The sequence below is a fragment of the Varroa jacobsoni genome, unplaced genomic scaffold (assembly GCF_002532875.2).
Source record: "Varroa jacobsoni isolate VJ856 unplaced genomic scaffold, vjacob_1.0 scaffold_1240, whole genome shotgun sequence".
Taxonomy (NCBI): Eukaryota; Metazoa; Arthropoda; class Arachnida; order Mesostigmata; family Varroidae; genus Varroa; species Varroa jacobsoni.
In genome coordinates, this window is record NW_019214142.1 from 1 (window position 1) to 20,052 (window position 20,052).

The 20,052-nt window shown below is 39.5% G+C and overlaps 2 protein-coding genes and 1 pseudogene across 5 annotated transcripts; 2 read left to right on the forward strand and 1 right to left on the reverse strand.

Annotated features, from left to right (window-relative positions):
- The first annotated feature begins 1,976 nt into the window (after nt 1-1,976).
- LOC111267917 (uncharacterized) lies at nt 1,977-8,675 on the forward strand. 2 transcript variants are annotated; one of them, XM_022846501.2, is made up of 4 exons: nt 1,977-2,181; nt 3,251-3,438; nt 4,058-4,485; nt 7,065-8,675. In XM_022846501.2, exons 1-3 carry the CDS (start codon nt 2,042-2,044, stop codon nt 4,462-4,464), a joined length of 735 nt encoding a protein of 244 aa, XP_022702236.2. In that variant the 5' UTR covers nt 1,977-2,041; the 3' UTR covers nt 4,465-4,485; nt 7,065-8,675. The 2 variants fall into 2 exon arrangements, with proteins under 2 accessions (XP_022702236.2, XP_086827622.1); XM_086971496.1 differs by having other exon boundaries at nt 4,058-4,479.
- Nucleotides 8,676-9,248: 573 nt separating this feature from the next.
- On the forward strand, nt 9,249-11,613 carry LOC147752466 (very long chain fatty acid elongase 7 pseudogene; annotated as a pseudogene). Of its 2 annotated transcripts, none has more exons than XR_015314001.1 (2): nt 9,249-9,373; nt 9,591-10,708. The product of XR_015314001.1 is annotated as a very long chain fatty acid elongase 7 pseudogene, transcript variant X1 (transcript). The 2 variants fall into 2 exon arrangements; XR_015314003.1 differs by adding an exon at nt 11,081-11,613 and having other exon boundaries at nt 9,365-10,520.
- A 221-nt stretch (nt 11,614-11,834) lies between these two features.
- Nucleotides 11,835-18,800, reverse strand: LOC147752467 (uncharacterized). Its single transcript, XM_086971497.1, has 2 exons — nt 18,412-18,800; nt 11,835-12,078 (listed from the first exon to the last, which is right to left on the reverse strand). Exons 1-2 carry the CDS (start codon nt 18,602-18,604, stop codon nt 11,948-11,950), a joined length of 324 nt encoding a protein of 107 aa, XP_086827623.1. The 5' UTR covers nt 18,605-18,800; the 3' UTR covers nt 11,835-11,947.
- Nucleotides 18,801-20,052: the final 1,252 nt, after the last annotated feature.

Consider the following 20,052-nt stretch of genomic DNA (forward strand, 5'->3'; position numbering starts at 1 on the left):
CAATAAATGACCGGGACTAAAGTAGCTTATTTGGAATCTAAACAGAGGGTAAAGAAGATTGGTTGAAAGAGACGGGAGGCCGAATGTAGGTTTAGATAGATTTTTAGCCTTTAACCAACCTTCGATTTGTAGCGCATTATGGTTGCCAGCTTTCGAGCTTTTTTTCTTAAAAACAACTACAGAAGGCTTAGAGCTTGAGGGTAGGCAGCTTTGTTACAACTAGTGTAAAACGAACGGGGCTAAATAGTGACCCATGTCGGAAAAAACGTTCAAATAAAGGTCCTTTGACTTCAATGTTCTACTCATCAAGAAGTGTTACGGTTATAGCCTATACATCTTTTGCTTACATTGCCTCAAAGCAAATACGATACTGTTGTCCGTTACAACGATACAAAATCCCTCATTATCCTGGGATCTATCGTAGTAATGATCTAATCGCATAGCCACAGCATGGCTGTTGCATCTCCTAATTTTGGGATCTATCCTGTTGGGTGCACGCTTGAAGGTAAACTGGGTCCTACAATTGAATATAGGAACTTATCGATATCTGATAAGAGAACTATGCACCAGTATTTGTTTGAGGGCAATAAATAGACAGGAATGTGGAAATATATCTACTGAAGACTGTTACCGGTTACCCATATACATACATATATACTTTGCTCGTCCAAACTTGCCCTTTGGGCAAATTAAACTTAAGCATATTTGGAAATGAGATCTTCAGGAGAACTAAATGAACGAAAGTTAAAATTTATGGTTGAACCAATCTACGTCGACATCATCTTTTTGAACGCGGATCTAGGCTCATAGCAAGTCTCGATCTGACCATTTTGGAAGCAGCTGCACCGCGTTATATGACTGCAGAGAAACACAGATTAAAAATCTACCGTAAGCAACTGATCGGAGCTTCTGGCTGACCCTTTACTAGTCAGTGACTAATTGTGGCATATATGCTTACTATACGTTTGTCGATCTGCCCGCGTCCTACGAGCTTCGATTTTGTTCTACGATGACTTAAATCTGATCGTTAGGTAAATGCTGCTTTTTCCAAGTGTTAAATGGGTAAACGGCTCCTACTATCGTAGCAACGCTTATTACATGCACGAAGCTTGGACGAAAACGACCCGCTATATAGCCCATTTATATAAACGACAAGTCACAGGCATACAGAATCAATTCGCAATAAGTAGATGAGTTACAGTGAAAAACACCGAGCGAAATATGCAAATTCATTTCAGGGGATTGCCTCACAGTACGAGGTCCCGTTCTATTCGAGGCAGCCGCATGTGGCAATAGCCGCCATCGAGGATTGTTGTCACGCAGTGATTAGCACAAAGATGGCGTTTCGTCTGCTTTAAACTTCGTCAGACATTGCCGTGGCTCATCGCGAAACTTGTTGGTATTAAGAGGACGTTCCGAAACAAGATTCTTATGGGAACCTTACTTTCAATCGAATTCAATGGATTCTTTTGTACCGCTGATAAAGTCAGTGACCCTAGCGACTTTGTTTGCCAATCAATTGCGGACAATTGTAAAACTTTCTGTCACAAGATGGTTCGTGTTCGCTCGGGGCCGATTCATAATCTTTTTAGTCATCATGTAGATCCAAGTCATTAGATAACAATTACACTTTTAGAAAGTTTAATATCGAACCGGTCATGCTTTTACGTGAATCGAAATAGACACGGTTCAGCAGACGTATATTCAGAGGAGTTGTCAAGGGAAAAGTGCTGGAATACTTAAGTATAAAAGAGGGACGGCGCCCAAGGTTCGTGGAAAGTTTAGCGGTGCCGTGCAATTCCTGCGAATGCAAATGCGATAGACTAAAATCTTGCCGTGAAGCTAGCTTTTGCTGGCCTGTCTGTCTGTCTGTCTCGCCACTGACGACATCGAGTTACGCGTTAGCGGCTAAATAAGAAGATCTTTCTGACGTCACGGAAAAGCTTATCCAGTCCCATCAGTTATAAATAGCTGATGTTGTAGTTTAAAGTTGTCGCGCAATGCAACATAGCCGTCAGAGAGAACATCTGTTGAAGTGAAGATGTATTTGACGAGTTATGGTTCGACCTGGTCAAAATCGTGCAGAGTGTCTATGAAGGTTATTTTATTTGCTTGTATCGTGCTTACGCTTGTGCCCAGTGATTCGGAAAGCACCAAACTGAGAAAGGCTCTAAAGAAGGGGTATGAGTAACGAAAGCTTGCGCGCATCGAATAGAGAGAGCTCTCTCACAAGTATAGTTCCTTGCTGCCTAACAGATCCGTGCTTACGAAGAAGTTTGTACAACGATGTTTGTCGTTTTTGCATATCTAGTGATCCACAAATATGTGCCTATTACCTATGCGTTCACTTTCTTGGTTTATTTGCTTGGCTAGCATGAAGTCCTCGGAAATTAGTTAACACTCGACCCATATCCAACGCACCCGTACCGTATAATCATCTATTTGTCCTATTGCTGACGTAATTAACTGTAGTGTCAATTTGATTAAAAATCGTAATATCTTCTAAATTGATAGTTTGGTGTTGGACGGAATTTTTATCATCAAAAGCAGTCATTTTATTCTGTGAAAAATCCTGCCACAAACGGTTTGTTATTTTAAACCTAAAAAAAAGGTTTGCAGAACAACAAAATACGTCTGATTTGAGTTTTACTTTTAGAAAGTTGTGAGTTGAACAAGTTTCAATGCGAAGATGGTCATCCTCTTTACAGATCTGGTACTCTACACCTATGAAAAGCGTCCAGAACAACGAAGCTGCATATATCAGGAACTACAAGCATAGCTACGCAATTCAACAATGTCAGACGGCTATGCTCGAATTATAAATATAATTCCATAAGCCATAACCAGAAACGTGGTTGTGTATAGTTTTTAAATGGACACAGGTTAATTAGGTTCCTTAAAAAAGATTCAACTCACTCAAAACGCCTCTTACATCGTGACGTTTTAGCTGAAACTAATTATAGGTCTAATTGTACTAATAGGACCAATTGTAGGTGATCTGTTCCCTTGTTGAACAGTTCAACTGGCGCCACTTGATAAAAGAATCTATTAACATCTGCTTAGCCCGTTGAAAATTACCTATTTTAAGTGCAGACGAGGCATTCTGAAATGTTATTTCTAAATTCTGCCAGTGCTGGTAATTAGAGTCAACTAAATTTAACCATGACGGGAAGCACGAAAGGTTTGTCTCTGGATAGAGTTGTATGCCCGAATTCACCCTTACTTACTGTTTGTTATTTTATCTTTTCAGATTCTTCCTCCATGCAGCACTTCAAATGCTTAGCGAAAAAAAGACCGAAGTGCCCCCGGTGATGATGATGATGATGCCGCCACCGATGGAACCAGTGATGTTTCCTTTGCCTGACAGGCCTATGAAGGCACCTTGCAAGATTCTAGACGCGGTCGACTTTGATGATTTCATACTTCATCATCACCACGGTAATGAAGTCCGTACAATTGGACGACAATAGAACTGAGCGAACCATCACGTTGTAGCTATTGAATAACGAAAGATACCATGCAGAATTGCATGGTTAACACAGTAGCCATTGCGTTGCCGTACTCCTATTATATTTTCCTCATTCAGATATTTGTCCAGTTTACCATATGATTTCGATAGGTTTGCTTCAGTTTATGGCGGTGGAATCATAAAGCGCAATCCTATAGGGGTGCCTGAATGAACTTATCTTGCCATTTCACTACATGCTATGCTCGGTCCCTCAAGAACGAAAATTGACATTTGCAAAGTGAAATTATTTAATTTATAATGAACTATTATTTAATGGCTGTTATTCGTTTAATGCCCGGCCTTATACAACAAGAAAGTATAAAAAATCAATTTTGTTAATTTCCGATGTTAGCATTTCAAACACTTTCGACTAAGGCTGATGGACTGATTTTCGAACCTAAAGACCTTTAAATTTGACCAAAGCAGCGCTTCTAGGAACCTACACTGTCAATTTTACCTTACTTAACTTAAAATTTTGCAAAAAAAAAAGTTGCATGCAGAGTAGGTCGCTGGTGATGACGTTGTCTAACAGTTATCTGTTTCTTTTAGATGTACACGTCGACGTTATAACTGACAACTCGATGATGAAAAACACTAATGAAGGCGTCAATAACATGAATGCAATGGCCATGATGGAAATGATGCCGACGATGAAACCACCTATTATGCCTGCGGAGCCGCCAAACCCGTTACCGGAGGGAGAGTCAAATCGTCCTGAGATGGAAGACATTCCTGCAGACATCGATATGTCAGCTGACGCTGATCAAAAACCAACTTCTGGGGGAGCCCTGGAAGATGATTCCGAACCTGTAACGCCACCTATGCCGCCCCCCACACGATACGAACTCACGTCTGGACGACGACCTGCGCCACTTCGACTCAAAGGAGGGCATCGTCGAGTTACTCGAACCCGCTCAATGGAATCGGTGAATACTAAATACAGGATGAACGCCTGAGCGACGACGTGTGAGGTCAGAGTGAGTACAAAAGGGAACGAAGTATTGCTAAATACAGATTTTTTGAAACAAAAATTCCGTTCAAGCAATCGATTCGTGTTCAATTGTCTAACTCCTTCAGTGTATGTTACAATCCAGATGAATCTAGATATGCAACATTTGACTTTAATCACATATACGTAGTTGGCCTAACTTAAAAATAATTAAAACGTATATTTCTGTCTTTAACTTCCGCACTTTACTTGATAGAAATCAGCTAAAATGAAACAAAACAAACGTCGTGCATGTTTTGTTTGTAATAGTTTGTATTGTTAATATTAAACAAGCCATTATACGCGTCCGCCATTGAAGCAAGGATGCACTAGACCAGGACTACTATGAAAAGCATACTTTTAAAATGTGTCGATGTTAAGTATGTAAGATGTAGGTATAGAAGCTGGCAAGGGTGGCCAAATAACTGCTAGGATTCGCAGTTATTTTTTCAATAAACAGTTATTTCGGAGTCAAGAATGAACCGGTAAGATCTTTGACCGAGCCCTAGCACCTTCATGTTTCAAGTTTTGCGTCCGGTATCGCCGTTCGGCATCCATCAGACTGATGGCTCTTAGCACGAAACGTGTTACCCATTAACTAGTATATGTATTATTACCTACAACTGCCTATGTTTTTGTGTAACTCGGGCATATCATTTTTAGATAAACATTCTGATAACTCATGCGGCGTATGAGCCTGTAAATAAACTACATTTGTTACTGGGAGGTACTACTAGTACTATTACTGGAAAACTTTTGTTACTATAACAACGATTTTGTACCTTATATATATATTTATATATATATTTCCAAATTGAAGTTGACAAAAGTTGGGTCATTCTCGAACAGAAATCGTCATAGCTTGGAGATCTGAGCGGATCATCATGCCATAATGGACTCTCAGTTTCTATCAATTGTTGACATACGATTTTCTATATATCTTCAATACATTGCTATATATTTTCAACGTGTTCCGGTATTCAACGAAGAGTATGTCTTGACGATAAAGTTCGCACTGCTGTACTAGATTTAAATCATTCTTATCTATAGCGCCTAATTTGAAGTTTTAGTGCAAGATCTCTGTATGAGGCTTTTCAACTCATTAAATAGAAAGTTTTCGAGACAAAAGCAAACATATATGTATGTCTATGAGAATGTTTATAAGATCGGTATCTTATCGGTATATTGTTTACTGTTTCGCTCATCACGACGCCAGCCTAACATTTTTTAGGCCCACTCTAAATAGCTAAACATCAGGTATACCATTGATACATTTACATGGCTTAATAAAGCTGGCATTTTTACATTTGGCATGTTACGACGAACGATTTTGTTAGGAGTTTCTGCGGTGGCCCCAAGCAACTGGGCAGCGAAACTGCACGTAACCTGGTGTCAGATAGACTTTTCTTAAAACGTCCATGTCTCGTTTGCAAACACGTCTATCGTAGAGCGGCAAGATACTGTTGATTTATATAGTGGCGGAATATTGTTTACGAAAATTAGACACTCGGTTGAATACCTTTTTTCTGTTTATTTATCATTCAGCCTGCGTTACGCTTAAAAAATTAAACTTTTAAAAAAGTTCAAATCTGTCTACCTTCGACTAGTCTGTAGCAGCAATCCACAACATCCAACGTGATAGCTCCGAGACATACCAGGATAAGCTGGCTTCTCATCATCTTCCGGTAGATATTCCACCGCCTAGCTGACGGCCAATCTATGAGGGAAGAACCAAAAATGCAACTCCGTGTCCATATAGCAAGAAGTTCGCCGAAGGTCGGGAACATAGTTTGTAGTACCGCTGGGGAGATCATAATTGTCATTCTTTATCACTGATCCTGCTCTTGAATTCCACAAAGTCACCGCTTGCCACTTCGCGAAACGCCATCATTGACCTGATATTGCCCAAATGGCTTGCTGGCCTTCACATACCCATTGACTTCGGTATTTTACAAATCCGAAGCTGCCGAAGTCCATCCGTGTTTACTATTTGATTTAGTTAATTTGTTCCATAAGTGTGTGCAAGGTACGGCCCGCCCTCATCTCTCAAGGAACAGTATGTTTACACAAAAAGGTCGCAAATAAGTCGTGGGTCAAAATACAAAAAAAAAACGACTAAAGCTTGACACGGTGGGGCCGAACGAGGCTTATAACTCCTTGAAGATCAGCAAACGGCTTTAGTTAATCCCTTTGCTTATGGAAAATGAAGAAAATTGCTTATATTTCGAAGATGGCCATTGTTGTAAAAAAAAAAAAAGAAATTTTCTGTGGCATTAATGAAAGTACGCGAGTGAAGAATACACACTTCGAATGATGATTCCTCTTAACCTGAGCTAATCGGAATGAGGGTTGATCGCCGTTTTGTACGATTAGCGTTTACGGTGCGGTGCAGCTCAGTATGTGTTGTTTAATAGAAAATCCCCTCAAATAATGAACGATTATTAACACAGTCAGCTGTTTCTAGCTACATACTCACTGTACATGTGAGTAAAATATAGATTATCCCACAGTTCTGATTTAGACAAACGCGATTTTCTAAATAATATTTTATCTGTGTTTGTTTTTCAGCTTCGGCCATTGTCTTTTTGCCATTCACGGTCAGGCGGAGTAGCATCATTGGATTCTGAAACCTACAGCATTTTATTGACATTTTATTGATTGGAGATAACTTATCCTTCTATTATTATACGCATACCGAAGATCAGTGCTTAGCTCAGATTTGCTTTTTCCTTTCGCTCAACATTTTTTCATTTACTAAAACGTTCCACTTACTCTGACCGTCGTCACAAAGTTAATCTAAAACACTTTCTCCTACGAATATTTGCTAGCCCGCCAATATAACCGCGTTCAATGGGTTTTTATCATGCAACGTATCTATATTTCTAATAAATGTCTATACGTTTACTTCTGTAAACTGCTCTAACGCGACACACGTACAAACGCGAACCAAAAAATAATGGTATCTATAAAAGAAAAGACTGCTTCGTATAAACTGAACTCATGTTCAGTCAAATGTAATAATATAATTACGCGTAGAGAAGAATCTGGGTGGTCGTATAAGGCTGCTATTTTACACTCTTTAAAAGCGTCTACTAAATCTTGAGTGGGTTAATAACGCTTGGGTATTTGTAAGCGACCCATCTTTGAGATTCGATATGAACTGAATGCCGTGAGACACTGGTGATGCGTCTTGCTGACAAGTATTTCTGACTATGGGGGAAATGTGTGTGGAAAAGACAGTCCCGTCTATCAGCCAAATAAAACCTGCAGCCTTCGCTAGCTAATGTAGGACATCTAAGAATACAGCCTTGTCGATTTTTTAAATACATGTTTATTTACTAAATGTAAAATAGCTTGTTCTCTTCGTATCCATATAACAAAGAAAATGAATATTTGCTTTTTCTTTTAAGCGAGTTTGCCTCCGTTAGCGTTTAATTCACCGCATACCCAGTCCTGCTGCTATTATGATTGTCAAGTCTGCCATTTATCGGGAAGCATGGTATGCCCTCTCAACTGCTTGACAATAACTATTATGGCTTAATGATTCGGTCATGGCTAGGGCAAACCTATGATAGGTTTCGAAGATGCAAATAGTCGGCCCAAATTAAAAACTAGATAAAAGGAGCTAATCGACGACATTAGACGAGTATGCGTGGATGTTCTATAGGTTTCCATACAAAGAACGTGACTTTATTTTTTGAAAAAAAAACGAAGAGCAAAATTACTCATTGCATAATATAGGTACCATAATATATCCATCTTGTATGATTTATTCAATGTAAATTTATTCGTGTTTAGAGAAATACGTACGTACTCAAACTTCAAGTTTCCAAAACGGTGTGCCTGGTTGAAATATATTAATCCTGTAGTGTCCTATAAATTAAATGAAGTTGTGCTGTTTTATGGGCTTTCGATATGTCTTCAAGCCTATCTACCATGGGACAAAGATTCTGTATGGCTCCTTCCGTTCATTATAGGTGTTCTGTGGGGGGCCGTGAACTTCTTCACTGGCTCCTATAAGTGTGCCGCGGTTTTGCTAACTATAATAATGTTTTTGTATATTCTGGTATAGGTCCAATGGCTTAAGAGAAAAGTACGTCTATATTTTGCTATTTTTCGTCTATATAAGCCACAGTCAGTTAACGAATCGTAATCCAACATAAAGATTTGATTAATGGTCAGAGCGTGCGTCTTGAAACTTGAAACAAGCATATCTCATGCATCACTACACAAGTTATATACAAGAACTTATCTAGAAAATTCGGTGACTGAAATAACAGCTTCGTAAAGGTGTGGTTTCAGAACTGACAAATATATAGTTACCATATCTGCCTAATTCCTGAACCTAATATCTACATTTGGATAGCTGTGCAGCTCTTCCAGTTCGATTTCCAAATTAATATTTAGTAAATATTGAAGAGTTGGCACAGCACAGAGAAATCAGGCCGCTTCAGCTTTTTGCGTATTAGTTTATCTAGTGACCGGGAAGTTTACAGGTGCAGGTGCCTAATTTGAAAATGAACTTCTGGAGTAATTACGCTCTCTGACAAAAGCCATTAGGTTTCTTGGACACCGTTTCGGTATGACTTTTTAATTGAAGTGAATCCAGGAATATTAACATTGACTCGCCTAAGGATAGGTCTAGGTCTTAGGTAGAGAACCTCTAATGTACAGAGCACATCAAACACACGCGACAAAAAATTCTCCGTATATAATTTCTGCAACCCTTGCTTCACCCTCTACAAACAGGACCAGCTTTCGCCGCGTGCATCGTTCGAACGATCGGGGACGCGCGCCCTTTCTCCGATAAAGCGGCCATACAACTTCGAACGCGCACCCAATTCGGCGCTCTAAGTTTTTGCTGCACATTTCGGGTGGTAGGTTAAACAGATACAACCAGCCAGGCGTTGCGGCTGTTATCTTTATTTATTTGTTCAGTCTATAAGGCAGTGAACCATCAATCACGTTATGTGGACTACTTGTTGAGACGTTGCATACGTATCGTGGAAGCTAAAAGTCGATTCAGGGTACTTTTTCAGAAAAAACAGAATTCAAGTGCTCGTCTTTTTTTCTGCTGTTACGTGTTCTCTGTAGTTTGCAGATACGCGTGCACCGCTAGTGGTTGTATTTTACATCAGGCCGCTGTACAAACTGGGCAAAATGCTTGACTCTATTTACACTTTTCGCCAATGGGCGTATGAGAAGGCAGACCCGCGAACAAGAGACTGGCTTCTTATCTCAAACCCGATATACGTCATCGTATTGGAAGTTGCCTACCTATACTTTATCTACAGTTACGGACCACGTATGATGGCGAACAGAAAACCGTATAACCTTAGGAACGTCATAAACGTATACAATGTGGCAATGGTGATAGCTAATTGTTTTTTCGCGTACAAGTTCCTTCGCCACTCGTATCTTGGCGGAGGTTATAACCTGTTCTGCCAGCCAATGAACCACTCGACGGATGATAACGGGATCGCCCTAGTTAGCTACTGTTACTGGTATTTATTGATACGAGCCTTGGACTTTCTTGATACGGTGTTCTTCGTTCTGCGCAAACGGTTCGACAATATCACTGCACAGCACGTCTCACATCACGCTCTCATTGTGCTCAACGGCTATATGTTTATGTATATTGGCATGGACGGGCAAACGATGTTCGGCATATGTATGAACTGCTGCATTCACGTCGTCATGTATATTTACTACTTCTTAGCGATGCTGGGTCCTCGATTTAAGCGCCATCTCTGGTGGAAACGGTACTTAACAAAAGCCCAGATCTACCAGCATGTAGCCATTATCCTTCACGGATTTATTCCAATTTTTTACGACTGCGGATACCCGCCAGGGTTTATCATGATCATGATGCCTCAGGGCTTCCTTGGCCTCGCGTTATTCATCAATTTCTATAAGCTTGCCTATCAGAAGAAGTCACTCAATGAATCCATCAACAAGAACATTTGCATTGTTAAGCACGATTAACTGTTTATATACAGTGGGTCACCGTCGAACTCGACGCAGGTACATTAGTAGTGAAGATTTATTGTATTGCACAAATGCTTTTTTGATTGCAGTTAAAATGGTCCGTTAAAAATCGCGTATTTCTATCTATTTATGGATCTATTTGTAATAATAAAAAAAGACGATAATAAAGATAAATTAATAAAGAGGTTGTGACTACGCTTATCTCAAAATGTATACACTTAGTACTTGTGATTCTTGTTGTGAGTTCGACTTCAGTCTGTTTAGCCAGAGGCTCCCTTACCCCCTGTAAACTCATTCTTCCTAGATTGCCGTTACTCGTCAGTTGCTGATCAAAGCGGCTTACGGGAAGATTTCATACAATCTTATAAAGACCTCATTAACTTAAGGTGCAGTAACCTACTCTATTAGCAACTTATTGTAATTGCACGTGTCATTATATTAGTCAAGAATATACCTTTGTAGGTAACTGCTATGGTGCTTAAGAGCCTTTGCTCCATAAACAGGTCTTGAAGAACCAATGCGGAATATAGAAATATACAAACAAACTTAGCCTTTACACCTGAACCTACTTAATACTGAATTTGATTTTTCTTCAGGGTGACGTTATTCTCTCGTCTAGTCTTTTTTTCGGCTGGCGATAGAAACTGGAGCATGCCTCGCTTATGGCGGCCTTGGGTTCCAGGCAGTTTCTTCGGTGATTAAAATTCTTCAAATGCTACATGGCCTGGAGTCGGTTCACGGGGGATCTATTTCTCACCTAGTTCCTGTATTTTTAGAGTTTTTAACATTTTAAATGCCAGTGTCAGCCACCATAGCCCTTAGAACCCCAGCTCTGCTTTGATGAGATGCCTCCTCGCCTGCGGTAACGCGTTCCTCTCCTTCGGGTTCTAATATCTGGCCACCTGCTTTCTAGTCTTCAGCACTATGACCTTTGTTCTCAATACGTTTGAATTACTTTCCCTTGAAGCCCCTTTGCCTAATATTCAATTAGTTTGCGTAATTATGTGACCTTCAATGAATAAAGCGTGACCAGTGAGTGGTGATTTTCGAGATGAAAAATTGTTTTTCCTTAACCAAAGATCTATGGACAACTAGAAAAAGGTATCTTAGCGATTGAATCGTTTCAAATCTATTGAAGTAGCGGGAGATGCGCAATAAATTACACTAAAGAGCGAACTTCGATGTGAAACACATTTGATACGGTATCTAATACCACCTCTATGACTTTTATACTATATTGTGATAGTGTCATGCCGCAGTGTAAGCATATGTGAAATGTGCAGTAGTTACAACAATGAGCACTATGCTTACTGACCAATATCAAAATAACATTCTTTATTTCTTGTCGTAAATTGTTGAATTGATTAGTTTTATTGTTTTTTTTTTACGTATACATGCAGCATATATGTATATATAGAAACGATAGACAACGGTCGCCGATGGATCTTGTAACTTCAAATTTGCTACATACTTTGTAGATTGTTCTCCGAATCTTGAGTCCACTTACAGGGCTTGTCGAGCGCTTTTGGATTTTTCCTGATCCACCTCCGTTCATCACTGCTCGGCACCATGTTGAAATGATCGATGTACAGAACTTACAGTAAAAGCACAGAGTAGTCAAACTAGACGATCGGCTATTGTGCCACCTAGGATACGCCACTGAGAGATTACACGACGGTACGTAAAGTAATGTTCTGAAGAATAAGTGCCACGATAACGGTAAGAGTTGATTGGATGCAGCATTAAAAAAATAGGGAGACACCCTACTACTGAATGGTGTTTATCACTTCTTTTCCTAGTTTTTCTCTAAACTTCAGAAGACTGTTTTCGCTTGGTGTTTATATCCAGGTACATGACAAGAGGCGTAGGTTCTAAATGATTGATTAAAAGTGACATTTGGTGCTTGTCGTCACAGTGCTAGACCTCCTTAGTTCTAAAATCGTAAATTCAATAGCTTGTAGGTTTAAACTGTTTGTGTGCATTTCTCGCTTCAAACAGCTGCTAACCCTTTTTCTTTCAAACTTTATTAAAGTAAGAAATTATACGGTTCCATATGACATATTCAATAACAAGTTCTATCCGGACAGAGATTTCTTATAACGGACGAGACATTACGATTGTGCCTGGTCCGCCAACCTGTTAGTACCCTAATCGAAACAGCACGAAAACACTCGGCCAAAGAGGTGCGCGAACACAGATCTGACATATTCAATAAGTCCAATAATGAATTTTCGGCTAGTTGGTTAAGCTGGTAAAATGATGGTTAACTGCATCATATTCAACACAGGAACATTATATCCTATCATATGCTGGTAACGTAGTATTAAAGGAATCATGAGCTCTGAAACCTAGGCGTTCCTTTTTTCAACGTTTGTACTCTTATCTAACGTGAACAGAATCTATCTAACAATTAAAAACAGTGTATAATATTCAGAAAACCCTGACGCAGATTGAAATGATAGCCTGAACGAAGAACTGCATAACCTGCACATAGAGCATATCCAGGAAGTTCAGCTAACAGTAAGGCACGGCCCCTTTCGCGATCGGAGCCACACATAATAATCTGTTGCAAGGACAAAAATAACGGAGAAGCACAGTTTTTCTTTTTTTTTCGTTAGAGACAAGCTGGGGTTTTTCGTAATTTCACGTATAGGTTTCAGGTAATAGACTAGCGAAAAATGGTATTGCTATATGGACTAAAACGTAGTTAACGCAATCATTTTCACGAAAAGAAAGAAAGCACACATATATTTGTGTATTTGCCAAAGACCCCAGTTGCGGCGTAAAACAATTTATAATCATTCGTAAACTTAAAAAAGAGTACTGAAAAAAAATATTTCATAGTTGGACCCACGTGTCTCTGTGAGATGAGGTCAGGTGACCAAGAACTAGATCCTATGGGCTTGTAACGACCCACTGTAAGAAAGATAGAAGTAAAATTAGAAAGAAAATGGCATCGGAAAACCATAGTTAGAGGAGATGATGTTTTATTATGAATATTCAGTGCCAAGCTGGCAAAGCCAATGATCATGATTCGTTTGCGATACGATATTAGGTTTTACTGGGCAGTCCGAATATGTTTGGACTATGGTACTATAAGATACTGTATTTTGTTCAAGGAGTGTAGCTAAAGAAGGATAATTGTATTGACATGGGCACCATTCTATGATAGCAGCTTGATTGGACTGAAGTCTGCGCAGCAATCAGAAGGATCCATGATTCTGGTTTAAAGAAATTTTGAAAAATTATTTAATATTTGATTGCAATTCATAATCCATATATGTGAGGATCCGGAATTATTGTACGGGTATTCAACCTTGATGGTGCGTTATAACTGCGGAAGGTGCCATTTACTTTTATATCATATAGGATAAATTTGACAAGATACGGTATGACGTGCACGAAAATAGGACAGTCTTAGCGTAGCTTAATATATCCGTGCATAAATATATGCCCATTAGGTTGAGTTGTAACGGAAGGCAAATGAATTCTTTCAATTTCGCTACCAAATTAGCAATCGTATCATATATATCTGAAGGATAGTGGCCCATATAACCGTAAATCGTTCTGACCAATTTTACGTCCAGGATGTTCAGATGACATGGCCTTGTAGAGTCTAACTTGCTGTCAGTATGTTTCGGAAAATCTAACTCTGGAACAGATAAAACTGCAACTGCTTTAGTACGGTTTAACAAACCTGTAGTAGAATGAAAATTCCTTAATTGTCCCAAACGAGATTCTGTTCGCTTTCTCACTTCAGCCAGGAAAGATCCGCTAACTCGAGTCGTACTAAATGTTTAAGCAATACGCAGCTCAAATATCGAAATTTGAGGAAATTTTTTATATCGAGGTTTACTTTATAGATAATGGAATAATTCGTCGAGTTTCACGTCCAAATGGCCCCATTATACCATTGATATGTTACGAGCGTTTGCGGGACATTTTACCGATTGTCGCAGAGTTTTCCGCTCCGGACGATGAACTGATGCCCACGCTAATCGACTAGCATTAAGTTAACCATAGCTGAACCCTTAAAATGAAGAGGACAGGCCCGCCCAGGTTTCCGAACAAGAAAGAAGGGTCGGAAGAAAAGATAATTATCGTTACAGTCAACAAAAAGTGATTGGATGCGTACGTTTAACGTCCGAAAACCACTGTTCTCGAGGTTTATTTTAGAGTACAAGTTATCACTAAAGGAGTAACATGGTCGCTGTTATCACAGGAGCGCCAGTCATGGCAGGCGCAAGTTAATATCACTATTGCTTACTCATTAAGTTGGCGCAAATACGGAGTAAAGCCGCGGCCATAAACTTTGCACACGGCGCCACGTTAATCATTTATAGTCGTAACGGAGAGGAACGATGCGATAGTGCATAGCGCTTTAACGCATTTCCGTACGTTGGCCTGACGAGCGTTAGGCTACTTGAAGCAGTCCTTTTGCTTTTGTGAATATAGTTTTATCGAGGCTTGACGCGAAAGCCATTATGTGTCATTAATCAAGGTGGTACAACTTAGCTGCGAGCAAGATCTGCGATTGCCGAGAGCGCTCAATGCATTGGCTGCTAATGGTACATGCATATAGCAGCAGCAGTCGTAACTAACGCACAGGAGCAAATTGCCCGGGCTGGAGCCACCAGGGCCTCCTCGCCCTTCCTGCTGCCGATGTTTATCAGATAATCTTTTGGTTAACTCAAACTTGATGACCCCACATATAGAAGTTACTGCAGTCTAAGCTCTGGAGTTCTCTTGCTCAGTTTGTACCTTAGTTATCAATTGAGAATGGAAATGTCTAGCACCTCGCCGACGGACATGGTGTTCCCAGATATATCATACATGTTGCCTGTTGAGACGTATTCAATAATCCGAAAATATCTTGATCGTGTCCTAGAACCCACTACTTAACCGGCGAGCTAAAGAGAGCGATATAACTTTAAAGTTTAAGGAATTATAAAAATTTCATCTGCTACCTAACTGGCCACAAACAACTACGACTTACATACTGACAGAATTCTCAGTTGTTGTTCCGAAAGATCAATTTTTATCATGCACACGATATGGTTTGTATTGAGCCCCCTATGCTGCTAGGTTCTTGAAGCAATAAGATGCCTGTCGTAAAAAGAACAGCTAAGAGTCGTAAACGAACGAAAAGCTGTCTCGTAATTAACTCTTCAATATTAGTTTGAAGTTAGGCTTTTCCCGTTCTATTCAAGACACTAAGGCCTCTAGTGCCATCGGCCTCGTATGGCCAGTGGTCTCCAAGCTAGCGTTGCTTGGATAAGTCGATTGTATAGACGAACATAACTGTCAAAAGAAGCAGACTGTCAAATTTGTAGCGTTGGTCTTATTCGCTGGTACGCAAGTTTCATTTATATTTTCAGTTGTATGGCACAAGAAGAAAATTTCGCTAGATTGATGTCTGCTGCAATTGCACCGCCATTCATTCTTTACCAAAGTATTTGATAGCATCAGGGTCGCCGAGCGAATTTCGCCTGCTTTATGTCACCATAAAAGCCTCGTTTCGCGGTTACAGAGTGCGCATCATTTGACCTTCTAAAATCTTGCGAAAAATCGTTAATTGAATTCATTATTGTATTGGCTAATTAGATGACCTTCGTTCTTCCTAATAGATCTCGCCCAATCCATGATCATGGTTTCCCCCAAGTTAGGATTACGAGGTTTCAGCAACGATAAGTTCACAGGAAACAGTCTTGAGTGGTCGCATCGTGGATGTGTTTAGTTTAGATACGCGATAAAATTAAATATTGTCCTTTGTATAGCGATTTCTACGCTTATGATCTTCTAATAAACTTCAGCCGATGTCACGAGGAATCACAAATGTAACAGTTGATGTCGCATGATTCTCTTTGTATTATAGGCTAAAGAATCTGTTTTTAAAGAACGATTTCTCAATCAACAGATTTCGCATGCCAGTTATTAGACTGCAAATTAAGTTTTCGCAATCTGATTGCCCACCATGTCCAACTTCCTATTTACAGACAACCAAGTTTCATCTACATGCCTTTCATATGCCGACTCGATAACAACATACATACAGCACATGTATGCTGTATAAGAGTTGCCTTTCTCAAGTTATATGATCATCATTGACATCAAGGGCATATCGCATAAACAGTTCTTTTACTAGCTAGTAAATATCACCCTCTTTTACAGAACTTGATACTGTTGTGACGACAAACCCATCAAATTTGGATTACTTTTGGACCACTCTCACCAAGTTTGCACTAATAAAGAGGTTCGACCGCTGGAGACTGGTAGGTGGTCCGTCAGGGGGAGGAACCTAAAATACACTTATCGTAATTACTTGCCTGCTATAAGCAAATTCGGAATGATCTACTAGCTGGTGAACACTCCAATCTTCTGTGAACTTGTAAGTGAAAGTCGGTCGAGTTTGCTTCAGGAGAAGTGAGCTTACAATGAAAAGCATTTTTTAGTCAGCGGTCAAGTTTGTGTCTCTCGGAAGCCATAGAGTTGTGGAGAAGATTGGTGAAAGTATTAGGAGATGAAGCCTTTAGCGGGCGAACGGTGCAAAAGTTTCAATGATAGTAGCTGTAAGGGAGTAGTAGAAAAGTAGGGAAAGAAATAACCAGATATCGAGACCTGAAGGACAAGAACGTACTGCTGCGACTGAGAACGCTTTTCATGAAAGCAGGGTTTGGAGTTGAAGGGCTCCCTGCATTAAAATTGCCACTTCTCATGTAACGTGTTACGGAACTATAACTTAAATACAGAAAATGGGGAAATTGGGTAGAGAAGGTCTCCCTTGATCTGACTCTAGAATAACGAAACATGCGTGCGGTGTATTCCACTTATAATATGGAATAAAAATTGACAGTAAAAAGCTTCAGTCAATAGAAAAAACCCGCCACAAGTATACGCTTGCCATCGTTCAGTCGCCACCGTCAGCAGGAGAAAAAAAGTAGGCGAGAGAATAGCCTCATCCTGAGTAGAAAGCGAGTTTGGTGGGAATGTCGAGTAGGTTCGCACGTGAGGTGATGGCAGTACTTTCAATGAAGATCAGGGGCAATTTATTTCGAGCAGCCGTAGATAGGGAAACTACATATGCGAACATAAATAGTAGATATACGGCTATCCAAAAGCTGCCAGAGCCCTGGGATAAGTATGTAAAAAATAAAACAGACTGCCTTTGACACATATTAGAAGACTATTACCCCAGCCCTACTAGTTCATACGTTGTTAAATTGCAAAATTTTCGTTTGTAACAGACCAGTATGTAATTCTGACGAATTTTGGTTCATGCTTCAGATAGGTATGATGGCGACTTATGTAAATTTAATAGATGTCTTACAAGCATATTATCGAAGTAGAAAGCACTTGCCGACTGATTCTCGATGAGAATTTTCAAAGAGCAGGAAAAAGACAATCCAAATAAAACTGTAATAAACAGAAAATGAACATTGATTCAATTCGTTGAAAAACGCCTCCAGCTTGATTTGAAACGTCGCTGATTCGGTGAATTTGGTTTATTTATTTATTGAATTTATTTTGATTATATCAATGTATATAGTGTTTTTACATACTCGTTTGGTCATTTTACGTTGGAAGCTCAGTTAACGTAGAACTCTTATCTGTGACAAATGCGAGCCTTAGCGCATTACTATGATTATCAATAGAGCCGAAACGAGAGCTTAAGACTGAAGTAATGCCTTGTAGCTCAATAAATTTGTGTTGCGCGCTCAAACTTTTTTATAAGGAACACGCAAAGCAACGGTAATAAACAGCTGACAACAACCGTTCCAATGGTAAACAGAATAGTGGTTTCGCTTAACTAGAAGCAATTCTTGAGACTTGCCCCACTTTGACCAATTCTGTTCTTACTTTCTTTACATTAAGTAACCCGCTCGGCGTCCGGTGCTCCTGTCCCCAAGCAGTTCACTTATATACTTACTTTGTTGGAGGTTAAAAACGCCTTCAGCACGATGAGCAGGACAATTATAGTGGACGCACTGGAGCGGAAGAAATCTCACTTTATCCCTAAGGAATTCTCTCTTCTCCTTAGCTTGCCTCTGCGTCAAGACGGGCATCCCGCAGGGATCAATTCTTGGATCGGCTCCGTGGAACATCGGCGATGGTGGAGGCATCGAAGCTCACCGCGTATTCCGACAATTTACGGTTACTGGTAAAGGCTCACATTGGGCTTTACATTGAGACAATTGCTTATGTTGCGTTTGCTCGGGTTGAAGACTGAATGCAGAAACACCACTTGCAATCGCACAGCATCAATACGAGTTCTAATAGAAGGAATTCCGCAGAATGCGCTTCCTCTGCATATGCTAAAGCCAATATCACTTACATTTTTACGTATAATAAATCATGTAGGTTAAATTGGGCTACTTTATTTGTTTAGTAGCTAATAAAAGACGGTAGAAACAGATTCTAAAACACTAATTATAAATGTAGAAACTAACACTTTTGATAGATAGATCTCTAATCTAAAGAGAACGCTTTCAACCCATATTGTATAATAGATAAGAAAATACCGCTAGGATCAACGTACTCAAATCTTTACGGTTCAGATTTCTAGAATAAATAAACCCAGCGTACAGAAAGTACCTAAGAATTGTAAGGTAGGCTAAAACACAATTGTTTACAAAAATAAGATTATGGTTCTTTTTTTTTGCTATCATCGAGTTGTCAATATCAGTACATGAATTTTGCTTAAATGGTAAGTGGAAATAATAATTTCCACTTAGAAGATATCTAGAATAATAAGACTAATAAGATCTAATAATAATAAGACCATACCACTCGAGCGGGATTGATAGCACGGACACGTAGCTCAGGCTGACGTAAGATATTGTTTCATCATTTGAAGCCAATACAATGTTATTAATTAGGAATAGATCCCAATTGATGAGGAACTACCAAGCGGCAGGATACAAAATCTTTATGCGAAAATTTGACTCAAGTAAAGGCTATTACTAAGCGCTCTGTTCTACTTTATCGTGTAGTATCCCGTAAAAGTCAATAAGGCAATGCCCGTAACAGGTCATTTTAAGTATAATCTTGAAAACATGATACTAATTAATATTGCTCCAAATTATTTCAAAGCATATTTAGTTCTTACTAATATTAGGCATTGCATATAGGAATGAAGGATACCAGTTACCCAACAGATGTCAAGTTTGTTCGATCATTTTTAGAAAGTTGAACACCCATACTCCTTGCTGTCTGAATAAGTATTTTTCATATAATAAATATTAGATATTAAATGCACCATTTAAAGCTCTCGTTAGTTGCTGTGTATTATACTATTGACCGAAGTATTTACAGGCAGAATTTCAGTTTATTTATAATTTTTATTACGATATGCGATATGTAGTTTTTCCATAACTCGCATATAATCAGCAAGTGATCCAGTCTATTCTTGAAACAACGAGCGAAGATCATCAATAAAGGCAACGCGAGAGAATCGGAGGTCCCATTAAAAAAGACAAGCGGTACGTGGTTTACCGTAAGGTCTCACTTGTATTTGACTCTACATCAGGACTGAATTCGGTATGATTTAGGCGTCCGCTTGCATACACAC

Coding starts and splice junctions, on each gene's coding strand:
- LOC111267917 (XM_022846501.2), top strand. CDS start 2,042: ATGTATTTGACGAGTTATGGTTCGACCTGGTCAAAATCGTGCAGAGTG. Junction 2,182..3,250: donor AGAAAGGCTCTAAAGAAGGG/GTATGAGTAACG, acceptor TTATCTTTTCAG/ATTCTTCCTCCATGCAGCAC. Junction 3,439..4,057: donor CATACTTCATCATCACCACG/GTAATGAAGTCC, acceptor TGTTTCTTTTAG/ATGTACACGTCGACGTTATA.
- LOC147752467 (XM_086971497.1), bottom strand. CDS start 18,604: ATGCCTCCACCATCGCCGATGTTCCACGGAGCCGATCCAAGAATTGAT. Junction 12,079..18,411: donor CGTTTTTAACCTCCAACAAA/GTAAGTATATAA, acceptor TTTTACTGTAAG/TTCTGTACATCGATCATTTC.